The 25,623-nt window shown below is 50.3% G+C and overlaps 2 protein-coding genes across 2 annotated transcripts in view; one reads left to right on the top strand and one right to left on the bottom strand.

The window, feature by feature from the left end:
• Nucleotides 1–2,600: 2,600 nt before the first annotated feature.
• On the top strand, nucleotides 2,601–6,705 carry LOC309831001 (uncharacterized protein C22orf31; the record flags this gene model as incomplete). The annotated part of the gene is given in 7 exon segments (XM_082667929.1): nucleotides 2,601–2,633; nucleotides 4,913–4,930; nucleotides 4,934–4,958; nucleotides 4,961–5,375; nucleotides 6,262–6,388; nucleotides 6,391–6,540; nucleotides 6,544–6,705. Coding segments are annotated over 7 exon segments (930 nt in total).
• Nucleotides 6,706–9,894: 3,189 nt separating this feature from the next.
• Nucleotides 9,895–25,623, bottom strand: part of ZNRF3 (zinc and ring finger 3) — a gene marked incomplete at its 5' end in the record, with an annotated part of 145,824 nt that continues 130,095 nt past the window's right edge. The window contains 7 exons of the mRNA XM_082667800.1: nucleotides 9,895–10,858; nucleotides 12,273–14,042; nucleotides 14,713–14,815; nucleotides 16,630–16,797; nucleotides 17,687–17,797; nucleotides 19,128–19,259; nucleotides 19,675–19,749. Coding sequence (XP_082523926.1) covers nucleotides 10,815–10,858; nucleotides 12,273–14,042; nucleotides 14,713–14,815; nucleotides 16,630–16,797; nucleotides 17,687–17,797; nucleotides 19,128–19,259; nucleotides 19,675–19,749 — 2,403 coding nt within the window. The 3' untranslated portion in view covers nucleotides 9,895–10,814. The remainder of the gene's footprint in view (nucleotides 10,859–12,272; nucleotides 14,043–14,712; nucleotides 14,816–16,629; nucleotides 16,798–17,686; nucleotides 17,798–19,127; nucleotides 19,260–19,674; nucleotides 19,750–25,623) is intronic.

Here is a 25,623-nt window from a genome sequence, read left to right as displayed (position 1 = left end):
CAGGTGGCCACACCTGAGAACTCAGAGCCAGGTGAGAAGGGGCGGCAGAATGGGCAGGGCAACCTCATTTCACATACTTGGCCCATGATAGGTGTGTATTCAGTACATGTGGTCTAAATCACTAGTCCTCCAAGTTTGCATCATGGTTCAGGAATCTTTTCAAGTTCTCTCATCCAAAGTTTTTCTCTTCTCTCCTAAAACTTCTACATCACAAACCTAAGATGTGTTCCCATATGGGTGTGGAAGTTTACTTGCTTGGGTGTTAAAATAAAAACATCTTCTGAGGAAATTAAAAACAACTAAATTCCACTAGAATTTGGGGGTGGGGCATGAAGGAGGAAGATGAGAGTTCATATAAATTGGCTCAATTTCCTCTTTTCTTTAACTTTTTTTTTTTTTTAATTTTTGGCTGTGTTGGGTCTTCATTGCTGCACGCAGGCTTTCTCTAGTTGCGGAGAGCGGGGCTGCTCTTTGGTGAGTGTGCGGGTTTCTCATCATGGTGGCTTCTCTCCTCGCGGAGCACGGGCTCCAGCTGCGCAGACTTCAGTAGCTGCAGCGCGTGGACTCGGTAGTTGTGGCTCGCCGGCTCTAGAGCACAGGCTCAGTAGTTGTAGCGCACGGGCTTAGTTGCTTTACGGCATGAGGGATCTTCCCTGACCAGGGCTCGAACCTGTGTTCCCTGAATTGGCAGGAGGATTCTTAACCACTGCTCCACCAGGGAAGCCCGGCTTAATTTCCTCTTTATTCACTGACCCTCCGGAAAGAGAACAGGAGCTTAGAGAAATTAGAGAGAAGAGTGGTAGTAGAGGAGAGAAAGAAAGAAGAAAGATTATCGGAGCTAAAAATACATTGAGCAGAGACTGGCTAAGCATCAGAGACAGGCAGATGTGTTTCCAGACAGAAGCAGTGGTTTAGATATGTCAGGAAGAACAGCTCCAAAGGATGGGTGGAAAATAAAGGTTATTTAGACTGATCTCAGCAGAGTGAAAAAGGTTCATTGGCGAACCAAACTCAGGAACAGGACTTTCAGCAACATGGAAGCCCTATGACCTCAGCCCCAAGGTCTCTGGATCAAGTGTTGGCACCAACAATGGAAACTCTTGCCATGGTTTCAGGACCCTGGATCAAATAGAGTCTTTCCATCCTGACTTTATACTTCTGAACAACCTTCAACAGAACAACCTCTGTTAAAGACTAGTTACTTTCCTTAGTGTATCCTCAGGTACCCGCTTCCCTTTCCATCTAACAAAGCAGGGATATTCGGGACAACTTCTAAAACCAAGGGGAAATGTAGCTCCTGTAGATACATCACCTCCATAAGGTTGATGAATCTGACAAATGTTTAGTGAAGGTGGATCGTGGGAAAAGAAATGTCATGATACCCAAGTCAGATCAGAATCATCCCCTGTTTCAAGAGGCTGATTGCTTGACAGCAAGGATTTACTGTGTGGCACAGGGAACTATATTCAATATCTTGTAATAACCTATAATAGAAAAGAATCTGAAAAACTATACGTCAATTAAAAAAAAAAAAAGAGGCTCATTGCTTGGTCTCATAAACCAGATGGGCACACAGCTAAGGACCTGGGATGAAGTTCCTATAAAATGTTGGGTTAAGTCACTCAGACCATGAGCAACAGGGGCTCAAGAAGGGGTCAGATGAGTGAATGGGCCATAATGTTAATAACATTAGGGACTTCCCTGCTGGTCCAGTGGTTAAGACTCCGTGCTTCCACCACAGGGGGCGTGGGTTCAATCTTTGGTTCGGGAACTAAGGTCCCGCATGCCTCACAGCACAGCCAAAAAAAACAAAAAAAACCCCCCAAAAAACCCCAACATTAATTAGAACTTTATTTACTGAGCACTTACTCTCTGCCAGGAGCCATGCCAAGTGCTTCACATGCGTTGTCCCATTTCCTCCGCGTAGTGATCCTGGGGTAGGCACTCCTACTATCCGCATTTCACAGATGAGGCAAGTAAGGCCCAGAGATGTGAATTCACTTGCCCATTGAGAAGTGGATCTGGGAGCCATCAATAGGACTTGATGTGGTCCGTGCCCAGGTGTGGTACGTGGATGGGTCAACCAGATGCAAGGCAAAGTGTCACAGCATAGCTCTGAGTGGATAAGAGCAAAGGTGGTATAGACCCTGGTTGGGTTGAGTCCAGCCTTTGTTGGTTACTAGCTTTTGGGCCTGAGGCATGGTCCTTGAGCAATTGAACCTTCAGTTTCTTTTCTTTTTAAAAAATTTTAATTAATTAATGTATTTATTTATGGCTGTGTTGGGTCTTAGTTGCAGCACGCAGGCTCTTCGTTGTGGTATGGGCTTCTCTCTAGTTGTGGTGTGTAGGTTTTCTCTCTCTAGTTGTGGCACGCGGGCTCCAGAGCACGTGGGCTCTGTAGCTTGCGGCATTCGGGCTCTCTATTTGGGCACAAGAGCTCAGTAGTTGTGGCATGCGGGCTTAGTTGCCCCGCAGCATGTGGGACCTTAGTTCCGCAACCATGGATTGAACCCACGTACCCTGCATTGGAAGGCAGATTCTTTACCACTGGACCACCAGGGAAGTCCCTGACCTTCAGTTTCTTCATCTATAAAGTAGGGATGGCAGCAGCACCCAAACTCATGCAGAAGACTGTTGGTAGCATTTGGTGAGATGATGTTGGTAAAGTGTTGTCTAGAACCATGTTTGGACGACAATGAGCATTCAAATCAACACAGATTTTACTGAAACAGGAGAAATAGCACAGGCCAAATTACCCTGAGTTATTTCTAAGGAACGTGAGGCTTACTGCTAGGGCAGGGTCAATTGAAGGGAGTTACACAGAAGGGAGAGAAGAATTTGATAGAACTTGAAGAGTCTGTATCAGCTGCCATCTGTGTGAACAGCTCTGTGCTAGAAGGAGACACTGAGTGCTTCTTGAGTCAAAGGCCTAGGAAAGTAAATACATTTGAGTGTCTGGAAAGAGGTGGTGTGGGAAAGCCAACCTCAAGATGGGGAAGGAGAGAAGGAAAGCAGAAGAGCAGCTCCATGTGCCATTCTTGCCCTTCTGTCCCTGCCATGCAGAGTAAAGGCAGACCGTAGCCCCAGGGCCCGGTGGCACTTCTCCAGGGCTCACTGGCTTTGAAAGGATGCCTGCCTGCCCAGTCTCCAGACGTTTGCAGACCCTTCCCAAAGACAAACCCTTTCCAACGCCCAGCTCTAAAACTGACCGACCTCTCGAGAGGTGAGGCCAGAGCTTGCCACTGAATTAACCCCACTGTCCTCCCAAGCATCTGTGGGTCCAGATGCCGGTGGCCTGGTGGTGGTTCCACGGTGGCCTGCGGTGCGGTCTGCCTGCGACTTTGATTCACTCCAGGGACAAAAAAACTCAAACAGGCAACGCATGTGATTCCAGGAACTCCTGCCAGACTCATACTCTGTTTTTCCACCATTTCGCTCTCCTCCCCCCGGAGAGGGAGCCTCCTTTGGCATTCTGTACATGAAAAATCAAAACCACCAACAGGGCAGGCACCTGATAAGGAGATAGGCATTGCCCAAGAGTTCCCAGGAAGAGGCGTCTTTGTTCTTGTTTCAAGCCCTTGACACTGCTAACAGCTCTAATTACTGCATTTGCCATGGGATGTAAAATAAAACCGCATTCCAGAAACCACGTATTCTCCCCCGAGAGAGACATGCGGGCAGAGGTGCCCAGGGCTGCAGGAACGTGTTCTTTCATTTCTGGTCCCTAGCCTTGGCAGCTATTCTGAGAACTTAACAGTACCTCCTTTATGTGCACGGAGAAGGGCCCTTTCGCACCTGTAAGGATGCATCTCGCTACCTGTATCCACAGATCTGGTCTGCATATTTGACTACATTGCGTGCAAAGTGTGCTTCTTAAGAATGTCAGAACCTTCAAAATTCACCCGCGCCATATTGGGGAAAATGAGGGCTTGAGAAGTTCCTGAGGCTGTAAACACAAGAAAATAGAACTTCTTCCAACATAATTTAATTATAAAAATCTAATGATGTAACACCCACCCACACCCACATCACAAACCAGAGTGACATCACAAATCCTAGAGATAATGGTTCAAAACTGCATGAGAGGCAAAATCTAAACAAACAGCAATTTGCCCATACGTGACTGAGGCAGAGAAAGACAGGTGATAGAAATATTAAAACAAAACAAAAAACAGAGAAAAGGGAAAAGAAAATACATATTTCTTCCCCCTACTAAGCTAACTAAAATAAAATTTAAGGCAACCGAAATATGGTAAGGTGATTTTATTTTATTATAGATGACATTTCTTAGAAAGCCAGGTCTCTTTAAGTGTGTGATTCTAATCTATCCAAATTGTTCTCTTGTTCTTGGCTGGTCCCAAGAAATGGAGGCCAGCATCATTTACATTGTGCTTTTGCCTTTTTAGACCCCAGAGTATATTTCCCTGCTTAGCAGCTTTTCTTGGCTCATGGCAGTCTGGTTAGAAAGTGATTTCAGGGCTTGGCACGATTTTACCTGCTGTCATTTCTGGGTTGCAGCATAGTTGAGGAGTGGCTACAGCTCCTATAGGAAGCTTGAGCGATCCCATCTCCCATTCCTTTCCTGCCATGGGTTCCCTTAGCTTTCCAGGGGACAGAAATGGTCTTTAATTCCTTATAAATGCTCTCTGACCCTCCCTCAGCTTCCAGCCCAAGCATGCTATGTTCTCTGAGAACCTGACCATCACTGTGACCTTGTGAAGTTCTACTGCTTCCCTACTTGGTACAAAAGGTTTTGGTGTGCAGGAGAGAGGTTGTGCAGAAAGATTTCTAAGAGCTGTGTGGAAGGAATGGTCTATAAAAAGATGTTAATACTTTACCTCCAAAGTAGACCTTCTAGTCTCTGCTTGAGAATTGGCCTTTTTTATTCCTTTTCTCCCCCTTATAATTCTAGCATCCAATCTCTGTGAGATGAGATCCCAGCAACCCCACCTATGGACTCTGACAGTCTATCTTATGAACACCAGGCTTCAGGACTGCTATGTGGACTCGCCAGCTCTCACCAACATCTGGACAACCAGAAAGTGTGCAAAGCAGAACATCAATGCTCCCGTACCAGGTACCACCTCTTCTTGGGAAGTTGTAAAGAACCCATTAATTGCCAGTTCCTTCTCCCTGGTTAGACTTTTGCTCAGGCGACAACTGAAGGAGAAATGCTGCCCAGTACCACGCAAGTTTGGAGATGCGAAACCCTCAAAGAGATTAAAGCCCAAGGACGATTCAGCAACGAAAGCCGCCCAGCGGGGCGGGATAAGAAACTCCATCAGTTCCAACAGCAAGTGGCCAGTGGGGCAGTGGCCAGGTTCACCCAGGCACAGGAGGCCTGCAGGAGGCGTCAATGAGGTAGGTGATGGCTGGTGGTGGAGAAAATGTGATGGGGTGGGGAGAAGGAAAGGTAAGCTAGGGCTTCATGCCAAGAGAAGGAAACCCTGAAGTTAAAGACAGGATTGTGGGGGGTCAGGATGGGGGTGGGGGCGTGATTTAGTGGAGAGAGGACAGATCTGGGGTCATGCATATTTCTCCTTTGCTCAGTTTGAGAGGAGGATAAAGTGGCTTTCAGAAGTGGAGACAAAAGAAACTTGACTTGAAGCAAAAATGAGGATGGGAAAGGCTCAGATGCACATGCTTGAACCCCAGAGCTAAGCCACAGACCTGGTCATGAACGTCCACATGGAGAACTTGGCGCCCAGAGGCCTGATCTGAGTCCAGCTCCGTTAGTCCACAGTGGCCGGCAGAGCTCAGAATGCACCCTGGAGCTAGGTGGTCAGTGTTCAAATCCCAGCTCTGACCGTAATTGAGGGGGACCGTGGGCTCAGTCTCTTTCTACCTAGGTTTTTGTCATCTATAAGATGTGGAGAAACAGCCCTCCCCTCACAGGGTTTCATGAGGATGAAATGAGTTAATGCATGCAAAGGGCTTTTGAGCAGAGCCTGGCACAGAGTAGATGTTTAGGGTCCTGGGTGGCACTCAGTAGGTAACAGCCGTGGTCCACCTTCTGGCTGTGTGGCCTTGGGCAAACCCATTCCAATTTCCTTGCTTTTAAAGCTGTCTCCTGCTGACCTTACAGGGCTGTGGGGAAACACTCGCAGTGGTATCCCTGAAGGAATTCGGTAAACTAGAACATGCTAGACAAATGTTGGTTGTGGCTGTAACCAAGACCTGGGGACACAAATCCCAGATAATTATCCTGAGCTCCCTTCTCAAGTTTTAGCTTTGACTTCTCTGCTTTCTTCCTGGCTACAGTAAAGAAAGTTCAAAGGAGAAAAAAGGAACACTCTGCCAAGATCTTGAGAGCAGATATGCTGAACATGTGGCTGCCTCCCAAGTGCTACCCCGGGACATTGGGACAGTGTCCTGGAAGGGCCGAGCCTCACCTCACTTCCGGAAACCAGGAAGAGACAGCAGCTGTCGGAGGATGCATTAACCACCCATGGCCTCTGCACAGAGGGCCACTGGGCTCTGCACCACACAGTGGTGGAGCCAATGCTGTGGAACCCTTCAGGGACCCCCGAGAGGTACACTTAGGAGCTGGGCAAGGCCATCAAAACAAAGCCCTGGGAGGCTCTTTGCAGCCAGGCTGCCACCCCTGAAGGTGCTCAGAAGGACCCACTGCCAGGCAGGAAGAGGCCAGAGGTCCACGAGGAGCATGCTCCCAAGAAATGGCCCAAGTCAAAGAGCGAGAAATAGGGACAGGAGCTAACAGGATTAGGGTATTCTCTGCTAAATGTCCGAAGAATAAACACCACTTTGCACCTTCCACGCGATCTCAGAGCACTTTACAGATCAGTGACTACCCTCCCCGGGAAACAAGACAGATGGGTGTGAGATTCACTTTAGACTCGGGGCCCCTCTCCACCTTCATGATTTGGTCATTTCCAGGCTGGATGCTTAAGCTTTTTTCCTACAAGTCCCTTTTCCTTAAAGAGGGGCTGGAGGGCCTCAGTCTTCCAGATAGGAAAAGGCTTAGCAGATGAAGTCGATGGTTATACCCAGTTTACGGTCCCTATGTTCAAAAAGTGGACTGCTGGGATTGACCACCATTCCCCCCATAGGGCTGAGGAGAAAACCTATCACCACCTCAGAGACATAATCTCAAACGCTGTCTCTCAGATACTTGCCCAGACACCACCTGGATCCCCAATAACCTGAACTCTGTGTTAACAGGAGAGGAAATTACACAGATGCTCCCATGAGCGAGCGGATGTTATTAGGCACTGCTTCACGCAGACCTCTCCTTTGTGGAATCTGTAGACCTTTACCAAATAGAGCAATGACAATATATAACGTACTTGATAAAATTGTATTTTTTTTTTACAGTCATTTGTACAATTTGTTACAAAACCATAGAAGACTACAACTTGTTTTAAATCATTTTTGGTCGGCAAATATGTAAAATCTGTGTGCAATTATCATGTATTTACAGGGCCTCATGTTAGTCATTTTCAATGATTATTCCAACGTCACACTCTCAACATAAGACATGGCTTAAGATAAATATATTAGTAAATAAATATTCTGAGAACATATTTCCATAAATGAAATGTGCTGCTATACATATACAGAATATACATAAGTTGTTTTCTAGCCTTTAAAACATTTTTTTTTTAATGGTAATGTTGGAGAAGGAGCCCTTAGACCACTTTATTACAAAATCTTTACAGCAAAGTCTTTACAAAATATCTTTTAAGTGCTATGGGAGAAATTTTTAAAAAAACATTTTAAAATAGTGCCTTGTTAGACCAACACAATAGAGTTTATATAAAGAATAGAAAAAGGCAGTTGTTTAAAAAATAATACTCTTGATTAGTAATTATTTTTTAGACCTCATTTTAAAAGCATTAGTCCTGCATGAACTTTGAGTAGGAACTAGCAGCACATAAGGGAGGGTGTGAGTGGTGGACAGCAGAGTGGTGGACGTGTCATAAAACGGCGTGGGTTAGGGTTAGGGTTAGGGTTAGGGAGAGGCAAAGAGACGGAGAGTTAAGGCCAGCATCCTGGGGCTGTGTCTACTACAAAGAGGTACCTGGTGGACCAGAACTCCCAACCCCCCATTTTTAACTGGTTCTAGCACTCTTCAGTCTACATGGCTGTCCTATACCCAAGGCTGAGCCACGGGACCACACCCAACAGTCACATTCCTGCGCGCGTGTGTGTTTGTGTGTGTGTGTGTGTGTGTGTGTGTGTGCGTGTGTGTGTCTCTCTCAATGGAAGATGTGATGCTCCCAGTTTCCATAGCTATGTAACTCCCACATGCCACTGAGAGGCCACCAAGGAAAGGTACTTGTCATCATTATTGGAGTCTTACGACTTCAAAGAAGACATTTCTTTTGATTTGAATGGTGAGGCGATATAGTTGGTCACCATACTCTGGTGACCCAACACAAATTTAAGACAACGGCTGAGGTTTAAAGCCTGAAAGTTTCACTTTTCTGTTTCTACCACCCTATAAACTATGAAAATTAAATGTCGTTTTTTTGGCCATCTGTAGTTACTGCTCTTTCAAATGAAAATTGGACTCATTTATTTTAATAAGCCCAGTTGAAGCCACATGCTCTCCTCATCTATTTATTGCTTAAGGCTGCTGAGGAGTGGTTTTCCAGCCAGGGCTAAAGAAAGCCACTTTGGGGGTATGATTTCAGACAAGGAAGATAATATGCACTCAAAGGCATTAAAAACAAACAAACAAACACAAAGCCACAAACGAACAAACAAAATCTCAACAATGAGAAGCTGCTTTTTGTAGTTCATGTTAGAAGCCATACCCCCCACCCCTTCCCTAAAATCACAAGATGCAAGCTGCTGTCCTCAGCAGCTGCTACTCCTGGCCCGAGGAATAAAGGCGGCCCAGATCACGTGTCACGGGGCTCAGGCATTTCGCACACCCTCGCCAACAGGTGTGCTGGGCACAGGCGGTGCTGGGGGTGGGGGTGGGGGCAGCCCCCAAGGGACTGCACCTCAGAGGCTGGATGACAAATCTCACCACAGTGAGCTCCTTAATGGCAAACGGCTCAATCGTTTGATGCTGGAATTTCTTTCTGACAAATCCTGGCTGGAAGTAAGTAAATTTCCTCATCACAGGCTGGGGTTTTTAAGAAAAAGGGATTCAGTAAGATTCTCATTCAAAACGTTGTGATGTGGACCCTGGGCTGACCTTCCCTGGGCCTGACTGGAGAAGAGCCGTCACAGTCCCCTGGCAGCCCAGGGTGGGTCTCTGCTTCCCCACCTACAGGGGGCCAGGACTCAAGGTTCCTATTCAGCAAATGAGCATTTCAGATGACAACAAACACCTGCTGAATAAATGAATAAACAGAAGTGACCAGAAGAGTTAGCGAACACAAGAGCTAATGTGATTAGTTTCTTCTAAAAAATTTTTTAATAACAAGAAATACATTGGACAAAAAGGATAACGATCCCTGATCTGAAATAGCTTTAAATAGATTCTCCCTTTTAAAATGGAAACTTTTAAAAAATGGTTTGGGTTTTTAAACTCTTCTTCCCTCTTAAAACAACAACAGCAACAACAAACAACAAAAGGTTGGAACAATATATAAAAACCTACCCTTTGGGTCTAAACTATCTGATAGTCTCTTTCACTCTGTCTCATGGAGAATCAATACAGAATAGTGCATTAGGTAGAAAGGATAGTAGACATTTACAGGCGAGATGAGCAATTTCAGCCACGAGGCAGAGGGCTGAACAACCCTGAAGCAATGGGATGGGAAACGTTGTCATTCAAAGGGAGCTCAGACCCTATCGGGTCCCGGCGACGCGCACCCAGGAAGGCAGCCCAACGCCGGAAGCAGCCGGGGTGTGTGTGGCCGGGCACACACGGACGCATGCGCACAGGTCCGCTCCGGGGCGCCCTCCATCCCACCTCTCCCACAGCTGGGGTAGACACCAAGGCTGCAAAACCACGTACATTCCTCCTGGGTGTCTCTCCCCACACACCCCGTCGAGCCATCTCTGCAGCCAGTGGCAGGAAGCCCAAAATCAGGACTGTAAACTCTGTCCTAGTTAGGACGATGACCAGAGGGGACAGACTGAGGACACTACGCAGAATCGTCCCTGTCACCCTGGGGCTTACGTAGCAATGGCTTGTCCCGGCTCCGCAGTGCTGCAGACCTTCCACCCGACCCCAAGCTGTTTCCATCAGCTGCCTGAAGGTGCAGGCTGGAGAGGCATGGCTTCCGAGAAGGCCTGACATTTTGTATGTTGGGATTTGCCACGAGAAAGTAAGAGGCAGCATTGCATTGTTCCTCAGAGTTTGTACCCATATCAACTAGCTTTACTTCAAGTTTCTGGTTCATTTTCTAAGGCAGGTGTAGCCCTGAGCTTTTCAAAGGCCTGAGCTCCCTCCAGGGAGACAACAGTATCTACACATGATGTGGTTCAATTACTGCAGCAGTGATTTTTTTTTCAGCAAAAGTTGGCGGTTAGGGTTCTTTAAAATATATATTTAAATAACTTTTTACATTTACATATAATATCTTAAAAAACAAAGCAGAGAAGTCAATCCCACACACCTCGAACCCCAAGCACACACACTTTACAAAACAGAAGAGTAACATGTTATCAAGAGGCAAAAGACTAAGAGAATTTTGTCTGTTGGTTTGTTAATTGGGAGGAGGGGTTGCCACACGTGGCTCACATTTTGGGTTGAGGAGGGCTCTCTTTATTACCACTTTTGTGTTTGTCAAAGCTAAAAAAATCTTTTTTTTTTCTTTTTTTTTCTGTAGGAAGTCAGAGTTTGGAATCTCCATACAGTTCCCATTTCCACGGAAGAGTTCCATCTGAGCTCAGGCTCCAGGGCCTCCACTGTCGGCCAGGCGAGATCTTCGTCCTGGGAGAGAAAGAACAATCGTCAGGGGAGGGGGCCAGGCCCGCAGGCTTTGGGCACCACATGCAGGGACGAGGCAAGGGACCTGGGGGCCCATCCCAGCGTGTGGTGGGCTCTCAGAAGTGACAGCTCTGGATGCTGGATGGACTGTGTATATGGTAAAGGGCTGAAGTGGAGCCCCCTTTCTGAGGGCACGGAGGCCTTCTAGGGAGCCGGCCTCCCACATTGGGCTGTGCAGAGCCTTCTGGAAACCCTTAGGCAGCATGAAAACACAATGTACAAAAGATGTGCCTTGGGCCCTGTTGCAGGCACTGGGAAGACCCCCATTACGGAGCTCTCACACCTCACAACAAAGTAATTTCAGATTGTGAAAACCTGGGAAGTAAACAGAGGGTGTGAGAGTGAGCTCGGAGGGGGCTGGAGGCCGGCTCTTAACCCAAGATCTGCAGGAGAGAAGCGGTAGAGAGGCCTGGAGGCTGGAATGAACCTGGCACGTTGGAGGAACAGGACGGGGGCAAGGCGGCTGACATCATGAAGAAGGAGGGATGCGGGAGGAGGTTGGGCGGGGGCGGCAGGGCCTGATCATACAGACCTGGGTGAGGGGTTTACATTTCTAAAATTTGGAAGGTAATGGCAAGTCAGTGAAGAGTTTTCTGGTATAAAGACAGACTTATGTTTTAAAAAAGACGACTCTGGCACCCACGTGGAACAGAAGGCAAGACTGGCCACAGGAGACCAGTCAGAAGGCTACTGCCCTCACCCTAGAGAGAGGAAATAGGCCTGGCTGCGGACAGCAGGCGGGGAGCAGAGCAGATCCACGTGGGGTTTACTTTGGAGTTGGAATTGTCCCAGTGCTATTCAAAGGTGCTAGACTGCACACTGTTCACTACTGAAGACAAAAGATTTGGCAACTTTATCACAATTTGATGATGTCTGCTGAATCTAATAATAAAAAATCTGGACTTGGGTTTTGCATGTCTTTTGCTAAGTTTCATTTTTCTGGGGATTCAATTTTCTGGACCAGGGGAAAACCAGCACATGTGGTTCTCACAGACAGGCTGAGAAGCCCAGGACCCTGATGCATGAGGGGCAGGGCAGGCTCAGGGCTGGGGCCTGGGCTTTTGGCCTGAGCATCTGGGTAGGGAGCCTTGGAGAAGGGGGTGCAGAGGGAGGAACTCGAGACACTGCTGTGGCAGGATCAAGCGGGATGCTTCTGCAGCATCTGGGGGAGAGAGCTCATGGAAGCAGAGGGCCAGCAGGTCTGGAGCCCAGAGGAAGGGCTGGATTGGGGAGTAACACTTGGAAATCATCAGTTACGGATGCTGTTTAAAGCCAAGGGCACCAAGAAAGTCACTCAGAAAGTGACTGTGTGGAGAGAAGACCCAGATCCTGGCCTACCGTCACCGCCCGCTCTCACCTGCAGCCTCAGTGGCTGTGGCACTGGAGTCCTGAGTGTCCTGGGGGGCACTGGGGAAGCTGGCCCCAGGGGCCCCCACATCCTCTGGAGGGCAGGGAAGTGACAGCGGTGCCCTGGCCGGGCAGCACGGAACCCGCTCTTCTTGCTGGGCTGCTCCCAAGCCTCTGTGGGGCCACAGGGCATCCGGACCTGGCAGTGTCCCACCCCAGGGGCTGAGGCCCCGGGTCCCTTGGCATTCAGAGGGCAAGCCCAAGTCACAGTCCACATCCTCCGGAATGATGGGGATGCGCTGGCTCAGGTCCCGGGCCCCGGGGTGGCAGCTGGGCGGGAGCTCCTGGGCCAGCGTGTACTGCACACGTACCGAGCAGTCCTCGGTGTAGCGGCCGCCACCCCCGCCCCCGCCCCCGCCATGGGCCACCTGCTTCTCTTCATAGAAGCAGCAGGGCAGGCCCTCATACTTCACCCCATCTGTCCTGGGCAAGTGGTCCGGGTGAAGGCCATAGGGGCCCTGGGAGCTCCCCGGCTGTGACTCCCCAACCTGGGGGCCGCAGCCCTCACAGGGCGGGGGGCCCAGGAACAAGATGCCGCCCCCAGCCGCTCCCGTTCCGGGGTCTGGGGCGGGGGTCTGGGGCTCACAGCAGCAGGCACACATCGGCCCCTCCCGGGCCCCCTTCCAGGTCCTCCTGAGGTCCGGGGCGGCCCCGGGAGAGGCCTCGAGCCCCCCTTCTGAGGTAGAGCTGTTGGGCCCCCGGGGCTCCAGGGAGGAGCTACTGCTGTAGTTCATCTCCAGGCTGCAGGTGGACAGCTGGTCCCCCGAGGGAGAGGCGGGCCCGGGCCAGGGCTCTCCCCGCCCCGCACCTGGGCCTCGGGCCGCAGCCAGGACCTCCTCGGGGGGCGGGGAGCCCTCGAGGCGCACCACGGGCCCCCGGCCTGAGCCCCCCATGTCTCCGGCGCGACAGGGGCTGCGGCTGCGGTAGACGAAGGGGTCGTAGTCGCTGCTGAGAGAGCTGCGGAAGGTGGAGCAGCTCCCGTACACGCCCTGGTTGCTGACCTCCGTGCAGTCCACCACCGAGTCGCTGGAGGAGCAGCGGCACTGGCCCGAGCTGCCGCTGCTGCTGCTGCTGTCGCTGCCCGGGCCGTCGGCCAGGTAGCCGCTGCACACCGAGCGGTGGCCGTGGTAGCAGCTGAAGCTGGACGCGCTGCCGCTCTCCAGGTGCGAGGCCGGGGCCGCGTGCACCGCGGGGGCGAAGAGCAGGCCGCTGCTGCCGCCGCCGCCGCCGCCCGGGGGGAAGGCCCGAGCCGGCCCCCCAGGGGTGAGGCCGGGAGGGGGCTGCCCCTCCTGCTCGGGGTAGCTGAGGCCCCGGAAGTAGTAGTGCTGGTACATGGTCTCGTACTGGGAGAAGCAAGCTGCCTTGGAGAAGCTGCGGCCGCCGAACTTGGGCCTGCGGAAGGGGGGGGCCGGCGAGTAAGGCCGGTGCTCCAGGCCGCAGCGGTGAGGGGCCAGGCTGTGGTCCAGATGGAGGGGCGGGTAGCCGCGGATGTAGGCGGGGGTCTGCGGCGGGAAGAGGCCCTGCTCCCCGCGCCGGTCCACGGTCAGCAGCGTGACAGGGTTCCCGTGGGCGTCCATGCTCGTCCTCGTGGGGTAGGCGGGGATGGCGCTGGCCCTGTGTACGCGGCCGGGGTAGTGCACCGGCAAGATCACCCTCTGCTGCCGGCCTCGCGCCAGACTGCCGGTCTCCAAGCACACGGCGCTCGGGTTTCCCTTTTGTTCTGGGGAGAGGCGGAGGAAACGCGGTCAGGGGGGCGTGCACGCTGGGGCCAAGGGCTCAAGGGGCGGATGCGGGCAGAGACTGAGGCGGCCGGCGCCAAGGTGCCCAGTCTCACGACCATGGCCCATTCTAAGCTGTCGCCAAACCTGGCCACGCGGGTAGAGGCCTCCTGCTTCTCCACTCGAAAGGTGGTCACTCCTGTCAGGGTCCATCTCCCACCTCCCAGCTGCTCTGCACGGCATAAGGCTCGAGAGAGCAACAGGGACACGGAGGGGAAAGGCATTTTCCCTCTTGGGAGAACAGCTATACCTGGAGGGCACCCTGCCTTCTGGGCCCTCATCCACCACCACAGGGAGGCAGCAGCAGCATCACAACCCCGAGGTACCAGGCACAGCAAGCGTCACCACTGTCATCCCACTGAAGAGATTGTGGGCCCAGGGCCTGGAGAGGCCGGGTGCCTGGCCCAAGGTCAGGAAGCCAGTTCATGTCAAAGCCAGAACCCAGACTCAGGGTGATTCTTCAGAGGCCTCCAAACCCCAAGCCCCCACGCCTCCAAGTCCAGGTGGCAATGCTGCGGTGGTTTGCTCGCTCCCCAGCACGTGTCCTGCTCCTGCTAGGTACTCGGTAAAGACAGTGACACTCCAGCAACAACAGAGGCAGCGGAGAATTACCTATGATGTTGTGTCGACAGTGGGGGCAGGTGTGGTGCTGCAGCAGCCACGGGTCCACGCACTTCCTGTGAAAGCGGTGAGTACAGGGGATGACCCGCAGCTCCTGGGAGGGAGAGAGGACACACAGCCTGAAGGAAGGGCACAGGCAGAGGGCGGTGCTGTCTTCAGCCCTGCAGTGTTTCTTCCCGTGGACCAAGGAGCCCAGTTCACTGTGGCAGTGCCCAGAGGCTCCCCCTCCCCATCTCTAGCTACAAGTGGGCTCCGTTCCCTGGAGTCAGGGCCCACACATGGGTTCTAGGGAGAAAGACACGGACCATCAGCCAGCTCCAACCACGGTGCTTGGTGTTGAGGGAGGAAGCCAGCTCCCTTCTTGTGAGGAGGGCACTCACACCCACACCACATATAAGGGACCGCCAGAGCTGTATGCTAGTGCAAATGGTGAGCCTGGGGGTATGGAAGGGTGGCTAGATACACCCCAAAACCTTCTGCACTTCTGGGATGGTGGCTGGCTCCAGATACCCAAAATGGGGTGGGTAGAAAGGAAGATGCCCAGGACTCATGATTGACAGGTGGGGCAGCAAGGGGGCAAAGTTCTCCCGTCTTCCCCTTCACTGGACCCTCAGCACTCACCTGGGGGCACACAGTTAATAACAAAGCATCCAACGTGGAGAGGAGGTAATGGGGTTCTGAGGCAGGCAGAACCACCTCTAAAGTTCCTGAGCCCAAAGCACCCTCCAGACTTGCTAATTTTACTTTGATTTTCCATTCTCTGACCAGCTCAATGCAGTAACATTCAAACACCTAAGGCTGTGCCTGACCGTGGCAAGAGTCCTACCTGGATTTTCTTGTGTAACCTTTGTGATCACCTGGAGTACAGGTCAGTCTCGGGCCCATATCACAAGCATAGGCACAGAGAATAAAGTCACTTGCCCAAGATCACAAAGCTAGAACCCTCCTGGGCCCAGATGAGAACTCAGGCAGTCTGCAGGTAGAGACCATGTGAGACTATTCATCTGGAGGCCTCTGCAAAACCTCTTTTTTCATCCAACAGTCTACACAGCAGCGGGACACTTTCATCAAAGGGGCATCAAATGCCTGCAACTAATTCTGAAGTGGTTTGCTCCCCACTCCCCAAAATGTGTGTGTATATGCACGCCTCTATCCAGAAGGAGATGAAGCAAATGTGGCAAAATGTTAACAATGGGTGATTCTAGATGAATGATCCAGCATTCATTGTCTGATTCTTGCAACTTTTCTGAAAGTCTTAAAATTTCAGAAAAAAGCTAGAAGGAAAAAGGGGACATCACATCCCTTGTCTCTCTTTCTTTCTTTTTTTTTTTGCGGTACGCGGGCCTCTCACTGTTGTGGCCTCTCCCGTTGCGGAGCACAGGCTCCGGACGCACAGGCTCAGCAGCCATGGCTCATGGGCCCAGTCGCTCCGCGGCATGTGGGATCTTCCCGGACCGGGTCACGAACCTGCGTCCCCTGCATCGGCAGGCGGACTCTCAACCACTGTGCCACCAGGGAAGCCCCCCTTGTCTCTTTATAAGTAAAAACGTAAACGTTCCATACGGCTTTGTAAGAGAGGTTTGTATCAAGTCAAGCGCCAGAGTTTTCAGAAGAGCAATTCTGAAATTAAGTGTAAATGTTCTTACAACTAGACGTTTTCTGGCCCATTATATATTTCTGATCAACTTCCGAAATCACCTATGTTCAGCTCGGTCCCCTGGAGAGAGTGTCTGTGTATGTGGCCACCTGCTTCCGGGGGGCGGGGGGGAAGAGCAGTTTGAAGGTCTCAGGACGTCTCCTGGAGACCTAGGCAGCTCGGCCCTTCCCCTGTGGGAAAAGCCCTTCCCCTTCCATCTGCAGGCCTGTCTACCTCATCCCCACCAGGACTGGCCCCGCCTCTGCCGTTACCTCTCCATCGATGTACTTCTCCAGGCAGATGGCACAGTCGGACGTGGAGCTGCTGCTGAGCGTGTCCAGGGCCCCACAGCTCCCCTCCCGGCGCCCCTTGCTCTTGGAGTTGAACTTCCTGGTTTCCATCTTCTCCAGGGCCTGCACGGCCAGTCTGTTCATGGAATTCTGCACAGCAGAACGTGGTCCATGTTAGGGTCTGGGACATGTTAACAGCACTAGTCACCCCTGGGGCCATGGTCGGCCAAACACTAGTCTCCATCAGGCCAGGACAGACTTCTGAGAAATCACTAAAGATTCAGAGGCCACGGCACAAGAGCACAGATCTTCTAGACTCCCAAGTGTCCACCACATCGGTCTAAGCAGCAGTACCAGCAGAGGTCTACTCTAATTATTTGGCCAACTCTGCTCTGTGCTAAGGGTTCCTTCCTTCATTGGAGAACGTTCTGAGGGCAAATGAGACCATGCATTGGGGTGCCCAGCACTTAGCAAACCAGACACGCTCGACAAACATCAGCTGCTGCTCCGTCGCTGATGGCCACCCATCCTCCAGAGAAGTCAGCGCCCAGTCCACCGTCTCTCGCTGTGGACATCACACTGCTACACCTCTGAGAGTCTAGATTCCCGAGTATCCTCCCATTGCCCTCTACCCCCAATCCTTCCTTCCTACAAGCACATCGCCTGGAGAGCTTGGTAGATGCAGAGTCGGATGAAGCAGGTCTGAGGTGGGGCCTGAGATTCTGAGTTTCTGCCAAGCTCCCAGGTGATGCTGATGCTGCTGGTCCCCAGATCGTATTTGAGGAGCAGGGCTCTAGGGGTCCAGGTTGACATTTAAACATTTCTTTGGAAAAACCCCCGGCTGGAAACGGCCCCAGGGCTTGGCCTTTGTAGGACTGGCCCTTCAGAACAGAGACGACACAGTGCTATAAGCTTTGCTCTGCTTTTTCTCCATCTTTGCTGGTTCTAGGCCGCTGGGGACAGGCTGCAGGGCTCAGGACCAGGTCTGCGCCGGCAAAGGGGCCGCAGGGATGAACGCTCACAGGCTGCTCTGCGTTACCTGACTGCGTCGCTGCTTCAGCTTGATTTTGACAAGGAGGATGAGGCAGACCAAGGAGACCACGACAAAGAAGGCCAGGAAGATCCCCATATCAAAGTATTCCGTGGGTTGCTGGAACAGAACACGGACACAGTGAGTCACAGGGGATTGGCACACGGGCTGGGCCAGCCCTGGTCGGGAGAAGGATGGGGCCACCGGGCTGCATTTCCCCTCCTTTGCAGGGCACATGTAGGGTTCTGCTAAGACACACAGTGTGCTATCCAGGCCCAGGTAGTGCCCCACAGCGTGGCCCGGGGAGGCCGCAGCGGTCTCAGCCAGGCCTCCTAACAGCCAGGAGAACTCTGTTCACAGAGCCTCGCTCCCTGCAGAATAGCGCAAAGTTCGCCGTAACCGGTAGGAGAGGCCCTTCCAAATAAACACAAATATCACATTTATGGGACAAAAGAGTGAGTGTCATGTTTTGAGGGAACCGTGATTACTAACCATATAATTAATGGTTTACAACAACTCAGAAAATTGTATGCTGCTTCCACAAATATCAGCTTCCACTACAATGAGTCATATTTACCAAAGCGCCCTTTTTTCCTTTAAAAAGCAGCCAGCAAGTCAGTTCTTTTGCAAACTCCCTCTAGTTTTAGTTCTTACCTTTTCCTCATGGCACACTGCCTCCTAAAACCTTAAAGTTACCTCATCTGGGACGTGTTTAGCCAACAGGAATGGAGTTTTGCTAATTGAATGCTATGGGTATCCGGATATTTTGTGCAAAAGACCCATCCTCTATGTGAATATTCCAATATTCGTGAGGAGGAAATAAACCATCTGTGGGGCACCTGTCCTAGGTTCCTAGAATCTTCAGTCTGAGGTTGAGCAAAAGATGCCAGCAGTGTCCCTTTAATACACCTAAGAGAAGCCTAAAAAATGAAGCTATTCATTAACCACCTGGAAGTCGTGAGCCCCAATCCCTGTTGAAAGCTTACTTTTCCAGAATCAAATACAAGTTAGGGGGTTTCAGTAATGCATTTGCCCCATAGGAAGAAGGAAGCACAGGCTTTATCCTCTAGTCTAGGCCAGACGGAAGGAGGGAGATACAGGAAGCTGAGTGCAGGGTGTCCTTCCCTTCAATGCTCCTCAGTTAGCCTTTCACAGGGAGATGGGACAGAAGAGAAAAAAGGATAGGAGTTTACCCAGAGGGGATGCCAGGTGGAAGAGACATTTGGTCACAAATCACCTATCATTGGAAGGACTTTTCAAATCCCCTCTAGAGGAGCCGGCTGAAATTTCTCCCTGGCCTCCAGCCTTAAGTCTGATCTAAACCTGCAGGAACCTGGGGCGCATCAGCATTGTAGACGGAAAGAAGGTAGGAGCAAAAGGCCAAAGCCCAAAGGGGATTAAGGCACAGGCGGCAGCAGGGAAGGTGGCGGCGTGGCCAGCGGAGGCTCACTCGAGGAGGGCGGTGCTGGATCCTTGCTCGAGCCACTTTCTGCTTGTTGACAATGTTCATCAGCTTGATGGCGTCTGCGCCCTTCACGTACACCACTGGCCTCTTGAGTGGGTCTTCTGACCCCTGGTTTAGCTAAGGAAGGAGAGGAGGTCCTGGTTAGAAGACGTAATTACTTCAAGAAGCAGGAGAGAGAAAGAAAGGCTGGAGGAAAAGAACACGAGATACCCTTTTGGAAATCCTCAAACTCCTCAAGCATCGTAGGCTTGGAGCTCCCAGAAGGACGAGGCTGAGGATGATGCCCCTTTTAGGATGGAGCGGGACCCCAGAAGGGCCTTTGAAAATGCCTCACCAACCCTCAGCTTCTTGGCTCTTACCCCTCTTGATACACTTGCCTTGGAGTATGATGTGCAAACACGGATAACTAACAAGGGCAGACAAGTGCAAGGGCCCTGAGGATGAGGGTGACACAACCGTGAGAAGCCAGGCGAAGTAAAGGAGGTGCTTCTCTCAGGGACACTGCAGCATTGGCCTGGCCCGAGGAGCTTACCTGGTCGATAGCTTCTGGGTTTTCAGACACATCGAAGATGACTGCGGTGGCTCCCCGCTGCACGGCTCGCTTGGCCTGGCAGAGTGAAAAAGAGCAGGTTGGCACCCTGGTCCTTACCTTTCTGAAGCTGGCCTTGGAAATCAGACCTGTATTTGAATGCAGAATCTGACAGTCACCAACTAATGTGACTGGGTGAGTTACTAACTTTCCTAAGCCTCAACTTGCCCATCTGTTTAAAAAAACGGGGGGTGGGGAGTGGGCAACAGCACCTTGTACAGTTATCCTGGGAACCAAATGAGTTAGAAATGGTGAAAATAAACAGCTGGGTACTCGATTAACCTTTGTCTCCCTATCCAGCCTAAACCTTAAAATCAAACTACAAACCAATAACCTGCCCAGTCAGCATAAAGGTATTGGTTTCAGTATTTTCTGCTATGAACACAGGGCCACTGGCAGCTAAAGCAAATGCCTTTGGTCCTTCTCTTGCGGTCCTGCTTCCTCCCCACATCATCCAGCACCGCAGTTAGAGGAACGTACTGAATATTTCCGAAGGAATCTCAAAACGGTCAATTTTAATAAGTGACATAAACTAAAGACCTTTGGACATGCTGTCGGGGGAAAAGCTACGAGAAATAATTGTAAATGGGGATTTGGAGCAGTTGGCTGCCAAACCTGGCTGCACATCAAAAACCACTTGGGAAGTCTGTAAAGCAGATTTCCTGGCTCAAACCACAGAGACTGATTTAGCAGGGCTGGAGTAAGGCCCAGGAAACTGAGTTCTGAAGCTTTTCCGAGGGATTCTGATGATTCAACCACTTGGGGAACTACTGATCAAAGATGAGATTAGAACGTTTTAGGGAAAAATGAGAAGGGGTGGGATTCTCTTTTGGAGGAAAGGATTCCTTTCCACCCCAGTGAACCTTCTAATTTCATGTCCAGCTAAGGGAACAACGGGTAGAAGCTGAGGAAGAACAAGACGTAAGACATAATCCTTGCTTATAGGAACCTGAATCTCGTTAGGGAAGCGAGACACCTCTAACGGGTGGGGGGAGAGCTCAAAACAAAAACCAAAGCCCCTATAAGATGGGCAAATGATGGCTAGTACTCAGAGGTCAAGAAAGTCTCTGTGAGCCAGAGTGCTTGAGAAAGAATAAAATCTGAATTCCTTCCCCACAGGAAAGCAACACTGAGCCTTAGACCAGAATGTGGCTAGAGCAATAGCTCCATCAGCCACCAGAGGGCGGCCTTACCTCACACCTTCTACAACAAGACAGCTCCCTGTACTTGGTACTAAATAAGCAGGACGGTGGATTGTCAGGGATGCAGCAAAGTCCTCCGCAACTGAACAAGCTCAGACACCTGAGTGCTGTGCTGCAGAAGCTGTCCTTGTTCTGCTGGGGACCCTTTCCTGTTGAACTGAGATTCGATGTATTTAGTCTGCTCTGCCGCTTGCCTGTCCCACCCCGTTTCCCCACCAGCACGCTGCATCAGGAGGGGCCCCTGGGCGCTGTCTCCAGCTCTGCCAGACAAGCTGCCAGTGGTCGGCGAGTCAGAGTCTCTTTCAGCCCCAGCCTCAGTTTCCCCATCTGTAAAAGGAGGAGGGAGCCTCTGTCATGAGGACTAGGGTCCCTTCCAGTTCGCAGTCTTGGCCACTCAAGGAGGCAAGGGACTGTCCAGAGTGACGCAGAAAGAGCTGCAACAGCTGTCACTTGCCTCCAGCAAGAGAGGACATGATGGCCCAGTGAGAAGGTTCGGGGCCAGGTGGTGTCACTTTCCTCCATAAAGCTCTTTAGGGGCACAGACCCCTTTGCCTGAGGTCAACAAGCCCTCGGGGGCTCCAGAGTTAACTAACAGCAAGTGGGTGCCAGTCTCAGGGGGTAGCCCAGCCGTGTTCACAAATTCAGGGACGCAGAAGGCCCTGAGGGACAGCACCACAAACGAGGAAATAGACAGGACTTCTCGTTCCTTTATTTGGCTTTTGTTCCCTGCTTGAGCACATCAAACAGCACCTGAGGGGACTGTGCGTGCAGCTCCCTCTTGCTTGGGAGCTTCAGTGGGGTGCATCTGGAGAGCCTGGAGGCCAAGAGGCTGCAGGCCCCAGGGCAGTGCAAGCCTCGGCTGCCGCCTGCTCCCGCCTCCAGCCCCCCTGGCTTCACGAGGAGGCAGAAGTCACGGGGATCTGGAGGCCAGGTATGACCCCCATGGGCCAGGCATGTTTTAAAAGACATTTTAAACAAAATCTAGGAGGGAGGACTCATCTCCAGGTTTCTCGAGTGAAAAGAGCAGGTCAAGAATAAGGTGCTTAATCCTGTTTATAGCTCAACTTTAGACACAACCAGGTTAATGCACAGGGTCCAAAGTACTAATATTTTGAGAAAATGATAATTCTCACAGTCGGCTTACTTTAAAAGTTATGTTTAATGTAAGCTGCTGTTAAATTAAGGTTGTATTTCCTGCACTCAGGACTGGACAGGAGGCAAGTCAGGATTACGTCAGGAACTTGCCTGTCAGGAGCAAGGCTTGGGATTGAAAATAGGCCATGAATAATCCACACTTAAGAAAATGACACGTTGATCATACTATTCCCAAAACAAACGAAAACACAGACCACTACTTGGTCATACTTTCCCCCTTGCCCCACATTTTCAGTTTAAAAATTGATGAGGCATCCTTAAACATGTCTTCATATGTTAGATCTTTCACTGTTTTCTCTAGTCAAGCTTGGGCTGGAATATTATTTCAAAACACTAACTTTATAAAGGCACACACCCAATGTCCAAATCTCTCAGAATAAGGCTGTTTCAACAAAAGGCTGAGAAAGATACAGCCTGGTGCCTGTTGCTAGATGAAGGTCACTGGTCACTGGGCTTCAGTTGGAGAGGGCAGTTACCCTTGACCTGTGCACAGACTGGATTGGGAAGAAGAGCATGAGAAGGGTGTGAGCAGCAGAAAGCAGGTGGGATGTCCTGGCAAGGCCTCCCAGAAGCAACTGAAGGCCTTGCCTACTGACCTCTGCTCGCCCTTCCCCTCACCCCACTCACACAGGTGTTCCCCACCCTTCATCACTGCTGCTGCTTCCATCAGGCCAGGACAGGTTGGCACCAGCCAGCAGGTGACCACAAGCCCCGCAGCAGAATGAGGAGTAAAAGGTTGTCATGGTCTCTCATTTACCTTTCCAGGGCTGTGAGACCCGAGGCTAGACAGTTGCCACAGCCACTGAGACACGTAGCAAAAGCACAAACATCTGCAGACTTACCTATTGCAAAGTACAAAAGGTCAAGCTCTAGAAGACAGGATGTTACGTGGCTGGCACTTATCACAATGCGAGACTCCTATGGTTATTCGATAAACGGTCATTCTAATTGAAAGCAAACCTGCCCAGACCGTACTCTTGGGTTACTGCTCCCTGAACGTGGATGTGGTTTTCTCCTAAGAAAGTGCTTCTATCAATATGTTTGAGTCTTGGGACTTCCCTGGCGGTCGAGTGGTTAAGACTCCACACTCTCAATGCAGGGGGCTCGTGAATTTCTGGACGCGTGGGGGGCATTCTGATAAGAATAGTCCCATTACCACCTTGTGGGTGAGAAAACCTACAGCCTAGAGTCTGCTTGGGTTTCAATTAAATTCAGGAATTCCAATCAGGAATGGACCTGGCACTCTCCCTGGTGTGTGCAGTAACACCCAGACTTGGTTCGGGGCTTGGTCCCACCCCATAGCTACTCCACAGAGCCCCTGGGAACAGACTCCATTTCCCCCTGTTTATCCGTTTCTTCGTCAAGCACTGGATGTGGCGTCCCAGTGCCTAATCTTTATTGTAGGAAAACTTTCGATAGCACACAACCTTAATCGGAAATAACCCAAAAGATGGCCCCAAATCTCCTTTGTCCCAAACGCCTGACCAGAGGATAACCCAGGAAGCTGGACTGTTAGCACTGATATGAAGGCTTGTGTCTTCAACCTCTCACAGGAAGTTCTGACATATGGGGGCTTCAAGCAGACTTTTTTTTTTTTTTGCCTCTATTGAATATAATTTCCCATTCTGGCCTTTTTGTACTTATCATAAGCTTCCAACAAGTCATTTAAATTTTTTTGTTAATATGTTTAAGGCTGTGATATATCTCTTCAGATACGCTACTCATATCTTTTTGATATTTGGGCTATTCCAGTTTTTTCTTTATTCTTGTAATTAATGCCATGTTGAATGAATCTTGGCTTACATTTCCAATTTTCTTAGGATGGAGGCCCAGGGCCAAAGAATATGAAGATTATTAAGAATCTTAATACAATCCACATAGGATTTTAAGGCCCCTCCTTATAAACCCACTCAACTCTTAATTTATCTGCAGTAATGACAAGATAAGATGACACAGACAGTAAAAGACAAATCTGTCAACAGATTTAACTTCTGGATAAAGTGGCCCATTGCTGAGCTGGCTAGGAGGAGGCAGGCAGTCTCAGAGTAACGCTCTGCGTGATGCTTCAGGTGCACAAAGATCTCCAAAGTGAACTATAATGAGTTGATCTTACCTAGCCTACTGATTCTTCAAGGTCAAGTTCATGTGCAAAGCCTGTCACATAAGACCGGTAAGTGCTTCTCTTTAGTGAAAAGCAGCTCTTATCCCTCTCTGAGTTCTAATACCAGTCAAGATTCTCCTCTGCCACTTACCACTTTCTGGGATGCATTTTTCCCCACAAGTGTGACCATCTTTAGTATTTTTGCTATTAATAAAAGTAATATGAGCCTGACATGAAAATTTTAAAACAATTGAGAAACTGAAAGCAAAAGATAATCTACCTATTACCTCCCTATATCCCAGCTTTATAATAGTGTGGTTTATATCTTTCCATTTTTTTCAAACTCATATATTAGCAGCAATAAAATGCTTATGTTTATATACACTCACATACCAAAATATACTTAAAAATAAATTGGATGTATATAATGTTCTCAACTCTGCTGTTTTCCCCCTTAACTCAACAATATTATATGCAGTGATGCAGAAAAATGTCCATTCTTCTTACCGGCTACATATATTCTTCCCTTATATGGAGCTTAAGACTGTCCCTCTGACAGGCATTCAGGGGATTTCTTCATTTTCTCTATTATGAACAGTGCTGTATTTATCTTCTTGTACTAGCATTCTGGTGGAATCTATATCCTTTAAATTGCTACAAGTGGCCCTGCGGAGTCGAATGGCAATAACATCTCACATGTAAATGTCTTGACTGGGTACCAGGCTAAGCTGCCCCGGGGTCTATGGAGCCAGGAGGTACATCTCTGACCAGTGTCTGTGCCCCGTAAAGCCTAACAGAGCAGACTGCCCTGGGCGCGGCCCATACTCCACAAATTAACATAGTAGGCGGCAGTAGAGTTTAATTCTATTTGAGGTGCCATTTATTACTTTATTTGTTCACGTAGTAATTAACCAATTACTACGTGCGCCAGGCCTGGAGGATACACACACTGAGCAGAATGGTGGCCGCGCGTCCTCACGGAGTGTCCGTCCATTCTGTCAGCAGTGCTGGCACGGGGCTCTCTGAAGAGGCTGGGGGAGTCATCAGGAAAGGTCCGAGCGTTTGGTTCTGAGGGCCAATGAGTAAGAAACTACCAACCAGGAGTCACTTATCCCACATCCCTGTAGTAGGTGTCAGGGGAGGAGAGACTGTCCCGGTCAGTGTCCTTTGAGAAATGCTGCCTGTGATAAGGCTCTTAGCTACCCGGCATCCCCAGGTTTTTTGACACAGGACCCTTTTTGCAGCAACTCCTGTCCATACCCTACCCTCCCTTCTAAGGGAGAAATTTTGGGACCCAAGGCTCCGTGCACAGGCCACGCTCACGTGACAGGAATCTCACCCCCTAACCACTCCCTGGCTTTAACTCACGTAAGAGGGTGAGGGATGGGCCACAGACCGACGTTTTGATCTGGAAAATGATACTAAGGAATACAC

Source organism: Grampus griseus (assembly GCF_964374135.1).
Source record: "Grampus griseus genome assembly, chromosome: 12".
In the NCBI taxonomy this organism is placed as follows: Eukaryota; Metazoa; Chordata; class Mammalia; order Artiodactyla; family Delphinidae; genus Grampus; species Grampus griseus.
Note: the sequence above shows the minus strand (reverse complement) of the source record. Positions and strands in the feature narration are given on the sequence as shown.